The sequence below is a fragment of the Limulus polyphemus genome, unplaced genomic scaffold (assembly GCF_000517525.1).
Source record: "Limulus polyphemus unplaced genomic scaffold, Limulus_polyphemus-2.1.2 Scaffold1817, whole genome shotgun sequence".
Taxonomy (NCBI): Eukaryota; Metazoa; Arthropoda; class Merostomata; order Xiphosura; family Limulidae; genus Limulus; species Limulus polyphemus.
Window position 1 is genome coordinate 16,044 of NW_013667427.1, and position 9,511 is coordinate 25,554.

Here is a 9,511-nt window from a genome sequence, read left to right on the forward strand (position 1 = left end):
CATTTTATGAACTAAGTACTAAACAACTAACCAAGCACATTTTATGAACTAAGTACTAAACAACTAACCAGGCACATGTTATGAACTAAGTACTAAACAACTAACCAAGCACATTTTATGAACTAACTACTAAACAACTAACCAGGCACATTTTATGAACTAAACAACTAACCAGGCACATTTTATGAACTAAACAACTAACCAGGCACATGTTATGAACTAAGTACTAAACAACTAACCAGGCACATGTTATGAACTAAGTACTAAACAACTAACCAGGCACATGTTATGAACTAAGTACTAAACAACTAACCAGGCACATGTTATGAACTAAGTACTAAACAACTAACCAGGCACATGTTATGAACTAAGTACTAAACAACTAACCAGGCACATGTTATGAACTAAGTACTAAACAACTAACCAACTAAATGTATAACATCAAGATGAATGTGTGGCAAATGCTGATATAAAAGATATGTCCTAAATGCTAGACTTCAATACCTTAGAATTTAAATAAGATATATATATATATATATAATGAGACAGTAGATGTTGATAGACATTAGAGCTTAAGAGTGAGGCTAAGGCAAACCCCGAGACAGTAGGTCTTGATCTACATATACGGAGTGCATGGAAATTATTAATTTAATTTATGGAATTCATTTACTTGTGCTTCAGACATACTTAGAATCAAATGTTGATAAGTCCGTTAAGAATTTCTGGACACAATAACTGTTATAGCTTACAAATGAAATCATAGGAGTTGGAGAAAGTGGGATGTTTCAAAATAATTTTGTAATTTTAGCAATCAAATCCAATTTTTTGTAACTAAAACTCAGTTTTTAAGTTTTATCTCCTAATATTTTTATCAATGAAGCAAAGAAACTGTCTTAGTTGAATGGATGGTAATCATGTCTGCCCATGCTGAAATGGTTAAGTGTGTTCACACACACACAAACACAAACACCACCAGTTAACATGGGGGAGGGGCAATGACATACAATGGGGCCAAATCTAAAATCAGATTAATGGATGTCATTAACTTGAGGGGGGCATAATTTTGGGGGGGCTGACCCCCTACTAGTATCAACTGTGTATTCAAAATTATTTTGCTCATTATAATAAGTGAAACTAACAAAAAAGAAAAACATAACTTTAAAATCAAACTAGGGCAAATTTTAGAGTTAAAGATTTAAATATATGCAATAGCTTTAGGACACAACTTGGTAATCCAATAACTGCATATAATTTAATATTTCAGAGAGACCCGTTTTAAAACTTCAATTGCTACAATGGCCTTCTACCAAGCTCACCTTTCTCTGTCAAATCTTTCATGAATGATATTAACATCAGCAGCAGGAAGAAGTGTTAGCCTACGTCTCACTTGGTTCTGTCCTTGATGATGTTGAATGTGGTGCTCCGCTTTTCTAAGGCATTCAAATTCTGCCTGTATGATTAAACAAAGAAATCAATTAATGACTACAACACTGAAGAACATTGTTTAACTAACTCTTGAAAAATGTTCAAGTTTGTACACATTTAAAGGAACTACCACGAACACAGAGTTCCAAGTAATTAATAAAATAAGTTACTTAATTTTCAAAATGCTTTTAAATTTTGTCTTTTGTACCTTTTATTTAGAGTTCTATTGTGAAGTAGTTTAATTCAATAGCTCGTTAGAGCTGGGCGATTAACTTGATTACCTCCGAGCATCGATTAGTCACACAAAAAAAATTAGTTAATCGAAGTTACAATTAAAACAGCATCACAAAAATATCAACTATATTAACAAGATGTTAACCTTTGTTGCATATAACAGTAGAAACCAGAGGACCATAAGAAAGTCAATAATGTTTTAGAACAAGGTCTGGTTTGTGTTGTTAAGTATTTAATCTTGTTAACCTTTGTTGCATATAACAGTAGAAACCAGAGGACCATAAGAAAGTCAATAATGTTTTAGAACAAGGTCTGGTTTGTGTTGTTAAATATTTCAAGATTAAATACTTAACAATACAAAACAGACCTTGTTCTAAAATCAGGAATTCTCAAACTTATTCCTTTGTATACCACTTTTAAAATTTTGATCAAATTATCATACCACTATATAGTATCTTATCTACCCCAGAACAGCTAGTGCTGTACAAATTACTCATTTGGCACACCAGTTGACAACAACTGCCATACCACTGGTGGTATACATACCATAGTTTAAGAAACCCTGTTCTAAATTATTATTAACTTTCGTGGTATTGTCCTGTGGTTTCTGTTGCTGTAACTATAAGCAACAAAGGCCAACAATATGAAATACTTAACAATACAAAACAGGCCTTGTTCTAAAACACTGACTTTATCATCTTATGGTTCCTGCTGCTACATACGACAGTTTTAATTTTCTTACCTACAACCACTATCACTATCTAAAAGGAAGGTTTTCCTTAAAAACTTGCTCAAAGATAATTCTAGTTCACACGGTAAGTGACAAGAAAATAAAGAATGTAACAGTTTTGATTCTTAACTTTGCTAGTTTGTAAGATGGAGAAGAAACACAATGTTTAGTTTCACATTATAATTTTATACATTATTAGGTAATGCACCCATGTAGCATCACAGTAAAAATAGTTTAAAAACAAGTGTTTCACTATTAAAAGTATCATCGAGAACAAGGTGTTTTATTAAACATGTCCTGAAAAATACAACATATGGAACACAACGCTTCAGTGGATAAAATAAATACTACTTCAGTGGGATGTGTATGAATGGCACCAAGGCTCGTAATACACACTCTTCCTTGCTAAAACAAGTGCTATCACAGTTTCAAATAACAACTTGATTGCATCATGTTTTTCATGTAAAGCCTGGCAAAACAAATAACCATTGTTAGGTCATAACTCCTCCAAAATAATTTTTTTTTTTTTAAGAAATACAGTCCATGCATAAATCTTTCAAATCCAGCCCATACAGATACTAGAGCTGTCTTCGTGTTAAAGGAATGTTCAGTCCTCAATGTAATAGAACAAGTCTAACAGAATTAGAATTCTTGCTGAGTATAAACGAGTTTTAGCTACTGATCTGAAACAAAGATGAAGCAGGGCCTTCTCTGTCATGGCAAAGTGCCAAGCAGATGTCCTTGTGAATACATAAAACTTGTATACACACACACACACACACACATCTAGGAAAAAATTATCTTCAAAGACTGGTCTGTAGTTATAGTATTGACTGAAGCAATATTTTTTTGAATAAAGATAACAAGTTTATGGTGGAAACTGTTTTGGCTGGTGGCACATGGCAATGGTTCCAAACCTTTATCTAGCCGAGGACAAGATACTTTTATGTTTCATTGTGAAACAATGTATTTTAGTAACTATATTTTAAAAACCAGTTTTTTTTTCAACCTTCTTTCGGACTAGCTGAAATCTCCCTGCGGATCAGAAATTAGGAACCAGCAAATATACAAAATCATATACAAGTTGTCTGTAGCTTAGCATTTCCTAAATCCATACATTTTACATAACTAACAATAAGTTTGTAAACTAACAACACAAATACTTCATTAACTCTCTGTTCAGCTATTGGTTAATCCATCTACCTCTTACATTCAATAAGGCTTAGTGGATAATTCCGACATTTATTCTAAAATATCAAATCAGTAAAACAAACATCACTAGCACTTTATGTGTAGAACAGAAACTATAAAAGACAATAAATATCAATTAATATCCCTCATTTTAACACTAATTTATACTGACAATTTTCAAGGACAAGATTTATTTCTCACTAACATGCCTAAAATTAACCAATCACATTCGAGCTTATTGGAACGAAGTTGTAATATAAACAAGTATTATATCTAGAACTTATTTCTCTGGAAATGTAATAATAATCCTAGACTAAAAAAAAATTACGTATGCAACTGCTTTTTTTTTTTTTTTAACTTCAAAACAGTTCCCATTACTTTAGGGTCCAACAATAAAACTCGGAAGAAATGTAGGCACAGCCTACTTGATGGTACCAACCCTACACATAACTGTTAAAAAAAAAATCTTTGTATAGATTTCATAACCAACCAATCGTTTCCCATATATATTTTTAATATATATAAATTTTCATTTTTAGGAAGATGTTACTTTGGATAAATCTGGACCACCCAAAGATTGTTTGTCTTTAAGTAAGCTATATTTGCATAACATGAGTATCATTATGTATAAAAGATGTGCACCACACAGACCCGTAAGTGTCAATAATAGCAAGCAGAATGTTGAGAACAGGATGAATATTCCTGTAATTCCATGATATGTCTCATGACACACACTTCGTGGATCAGCTGCTTCAGGTTAATCAGTCACCATAAGGGTTCCCAAAAATATCAAATACAATCAAATTATTCCAAATATGTCCATATATATGTATTGGACAAATCACAAAAATCCCCTTCATTACTTGATAGAAGATTAATCTCAATCTAACTAAAGTCTTTCGAAGCATATTCTTAATAGTTCAGCCTCTATGTATGGCATAACCTTCAAAAATATTTATGTCATTATGTATATTCATTAGCCACATGTTCACTCCTGCCAGACCATGAACAATTACGACAGCAGACGGTCAACAGCTTTGAAAGTAAAGATAGCCATAAATTTTGGCCCTAACTGAGTAAATTAACCAATGTCTGTTCACCGTAAATGAGAAGATGCTATATCTATTAGTTTTTTAGTAACTCAGTTTTATTCTGCTTTGTACATCAAATGCTGGGAATGATGTCATTGCAACCATACTTGTACACACACACACACACACACACACATTTATTTAAAATTAGAAAAAAACATTACCTTCCCAATCCCCTCCTAAAAGCTTGGAAGGCAATAAAATTAACTATATTAGCAATCCAGAGTGTATGTCACAAAAACAAATAAATGAGGAAAGGAAATTCAGGGTTAGTTAATGCTTTGGATACAAATCAAATGAAAACTATGGGAGACTTCATTGTTTGTTTAGGCACAAAATCACATCTACTTAATTACAGAAAAAAAAAAAGTTTAATTAATAAAAAATAATACATAACTATCATCAGGCATAATGCTGACCTGAACGACTGGTGTTGAAACATGTAACAAAATATCTTTATTTTATAATAACAAATAACTGTGGCTGAAAAGGTGTATTACTTTTATTAATTAAATGTCACAAGATATAACAGTAAATCAAAGGTAAAATGGTTTAATATATTTGTTTGTTGTTGTTGTTTTGTAGATTTGGGTAATTGTGTGCTTAATAATCATAGATGCTGATGAAAAGGTGATATAAAAAAATTACTTCTTAAACATTCTTTTTTTTTTTTATCATAGTGACTTGTATTAACAGTTAAACTACTAAATAGAACCACAACTATATTTATGTGACCTTAAACACACAAAACCTAAAATAGATCTTTATGATAAGAGGCTTACAGGATCAAAAATTGAAGTCCATAGATAAATCCAAGGCTAAAACTACATACTAAAAGTCTAGGAACATATCTAATCATCAGTTTTAAGTATTAAAGTCACATTAAAAGACAGTAAACAGTAATATCAGCACTCAATTAATCTTGCAATTCCTAATGATAAAAACAAGATATCGTGGATTAACGGTTACACCTGATGATCACACATAACATTATCATACAGTACTATTAGTCCTAGTGACCACACCATATTATCTTGACCTAACATTACATCTGATGACCACACCGTATTATCCTTACCTAACGTTACATCTGGTGACCACACCGTATTATCCTAACCTAACATTACATTATCTTGACCTAACATTACATCTGATGACCACACCGTATTATTTACCTAACATTACATCTAGTGACCACATCGTATTATCCTGACCTAACGTTACATCTAGTGACCACATCGTATTATCCTTACCTAACGTTACATCTGGTGACCACACCGTATTATTTGACCTAACATTACATCTAGTGACCACATCGTATTATCCTGACCTAACGTTACATCTAGTGACCACATCGTATTATCCTGACCTAACGTTACATCTAGTGACCACATCGTATTATCCTGACCTAACGTTACATCTAGTGACCACATCGTATTATCCTGACCTAACGTTACATCTAGTGACCACATCGTATTATCCTGACCTAACGTTACATCTTATTATCATTATTATTGTCTTTTATTATTTATAATGTATATACACATTATTACTTTAATTATGATGATAATGATATTGATATAATAATAATGATATTATTGTATTTTATTATCGTCTATTATTATCATAATTCACTGGTTACAAGTAATTTCTCTACATGACTTTGGACAGCTAATTACAACTACAGGAGTTTCATGATTTGTTGCACCATTTAAGACACCAGTGAAACAAAATATGTATCTAAAAAACACGAATATTTACTTCATACACATTATAATTGATGAAATTTACTTAAGCATGCTCCTTTATGCCAAACTAAACAAATAAGTAACATATCCATAAAAAATGTTCAATACAAAACACTAAAAATGGAAAATAACACTGAAAACTTTAAAACAATAATGTAGAATTATTAGTCCTATTTATATTAAGATTTTGAATTAAGCTATGAAATTAAAAAAAAACAAAAACAGCTTTATTATATAAACTTGTAATGTTTATATAATTCATGTATACGAATTGTATGAACAAATTATATTTATAACGTAATTTGTTCATACAATTCGTATATATTTATAATGTAATTTGTTCATACAATTCGTATATTTATAATGTAATTTGTAATTTAACCCACAAATGTGACTTGTTTCTTATAAAATTGACAAGGGATCGATTAATTTTATGTTTTTAAAACCCTCACTGTAATGAAATGACTCATTTCATATTATAAAGACAAAGGGTAATTAGTAGACTTAATTGCAACACTATAAATTTTTTTTCTGCAACTTATACATTATTAAAGACCCTCTAACCAACAAAGCCATGGTTTGTTTTGAATCTTGTGCAGAGCTAAACGATGGCTATCTACAATAGCCATCCCTAATTAAGCAGTGACAGACTACAGGGAAGACAGCTAGTCAACATCAATCACTGCCAACTATTCTTTTGACAACAAACAGTGGGATTGACCAACACCCACCTGACTGGAAGGGCAAGTATATTTGGAGATGGGGATTTGAAACAGCTACTCTTAGATCGCGAGTTGAGCACCTTAGCCACAAAGTCATGGATCCACAAAGAATTTGGTCCATATAATTTACAGAAATGTGATTAAAAACTGATAGGGGCCCACATGGATCCAATCAGTAATTTTAGAGTTAAAAAGACATAATGACACCCCAAGCAAATTTTAGGGAGAAGTGTAAAACATTGTATCAAGACAAAGAGTACATTAAGGTAAACATATTTTAATCACGGCCCAGTTGTTTACTACAACTCACCAAGTGTCCATATCATGCAACAACAAAGTACCAGCACCATTTACTTTTAGATATTTCAATTACTAAATTAATTCAGGGATAGTTAAGTTGAAAAATATCGTCTAAGAGGAACTGCTTCAAAACGAAGTTAATAATATTGTGCTTATGTGTAGTGCCAAAGACTTAAGGGATACAGTTAAAAGTTTGTCCTAAACCCACCACACCTTAAATTGAAATAGTACAGTCTTCCATTTCATGTCATTGAAGGTCCTATACTTGATACTTAGAACTACTTGAAAATTTAATTACCCAGATTAGGTAAATACAATAATGACTATAGAGCTTTGAAAATCAATGTGTGCATCATGTTTTTATAAGAATTCCAGTTTATTTTATTGGCATTATCATGTATAGCCTATCATATTTCTAAAAACTTAACAAAGCTCTAGAACAAAAAAAAAGAAGATTGGTTGATGAAACTCCCCTAGCTTGTCAGTATAGACACAAAAATTAAAGTGAAACTACAAATACTGACATGTTTAATAAATATTTAAAATGTATTACTCTTTGTCTTCTATAGTTAATTGGTAGCCTCTAGATTCTGAAGTAAATAAGAAGGATGTTTAATGAAATTCACACTTTATAGGATCTAAAAAAAAAAATAGCCACTAAGTCTACCAAGATGAAGATCATCTGTGGACTTTGGATCAACCACAAATACATGATGTAATCTGATATGATAAGCTTGATGAGTAAACACTACTATCAGTGATACAATTTAAAAGCCTACAGATCAACAACCCTTCAGGTGTCAAGACTCATACCCGTTAGGTATTCACCTGTGAATTAATTGACTTGTTTTTGTACCAGTTGACTCACACACTCAGCTAGATTATCACAAAAAGTTGAGACTATCAGATCTTTATCCAATCTAAATTAGGGTGAGTCAGATAAACAACAATTCAATGAATGGGTGTAGAATGTGAACAAACAAAACAGATTAATCTAAAAAAATATAGGTGTGTATGTGAACAAAATAACTAAATCATTAATTGCTTGTTCATATATATTCAATCAATGCCCTTCTATCGGTTATTTGAGGCTGTTATAAAAGAACCACTTCTTCCGGTTATTTGAAAGAGGTAATTGGGAATTAGCAATTCTTTTTATTAGTGACATTTTCATAAAACGTTTTTACAAAGATGTTTGAAAACAATAAATACATTATTTAGTTGTCAGAAATGATCAGAAACAAATATAAGGGTATGAACTACAGGTGGAAATAAAACAAAGGATAGGATATTAGAGGAACTGTATCTAGAACTGTTGCCTAAAGTTCAGACTTTTGGAGTGGGGATAGGGGTGAGATTAGATGCTCAAAACCAGAACTGATGTCTTAAGTAACAAGCTACTCTGAATTTGTATGAAATATTTATCAAGTCTTACAGAAAACAAAATTAGAGTGGTTCTTTTATAACAGCCTCAAATAACCAGAAGAGGTGGTTCTTTTATAACAGCCTCAAATAACCGGAAGAGGTGGTTCTTTTATAACAGCCTCAAATAACCGGACGAGGTGGTTCTTTTATAACAGCCTCAAATAACCGGACAAGGTGGTTCTTTTATAACATCCTCAAATAACCGGACAAGGTGGTTCTTTTATAACATCCTCAAATAACCGGACAAGGTGGTTCTTTTATAACAGCCTCAAATAACGGGAAGAGGTGGTTCTTTTATAACAGCCTCAAATAACCAAAAGAGGTGGTTCTTTAATAACAGCCTCAAATAACAGAAAGGGGTGGTTCTTTAATAACAGCCTCAAATAACAGAAAGGGGTGGTTCTTTTATAACAGCCTCAAATAACCGGAAGAAGTGGTTCTTTTTTAAAACAGCCTCAAATAATCGGAAGAGGTGGTTCTTTTAAAACAGCCTCAAATAACCAGAAGAAGTGGTTCTTTTATAACAGCCTCAAATAACGGAAGAGGTGGTTCTTTTATAATAGCTTCAAATAACGGGAAGAGGTGGCTCTTTTATAATAGCTTCAAATAACGGGAAGAGGTGGTTCTTTTATAATAGCTTCAAAT

The 9,511-nt window shown here is 32.0% G+C and overlaps 1 protein-coding gene across 1 annotated transcript in view; it reads right to left on the reverse strand.

The window, feature by feature from the left end:
- The window catches only part of LOC106465046, a gene marked incomplete at its 3' end in the record, with an annotated part of 45,634 nt that overhangs the window by 11,541 nt on the left and 24,582 nt on the right, over window positions 1-9,511 (reverse strand). Inside the window, exon 3 of the mRNA XM_013925237.2 lies at window positions 1,317-1,450. Within this exon, the coding sequence (XP_013780691.2) occupies window positions 1,317-1,450 (134 nt within the window). The remainder of the gene's footprint in view (window positions 1-1,316; window positions 1,451-9,511) is intronic.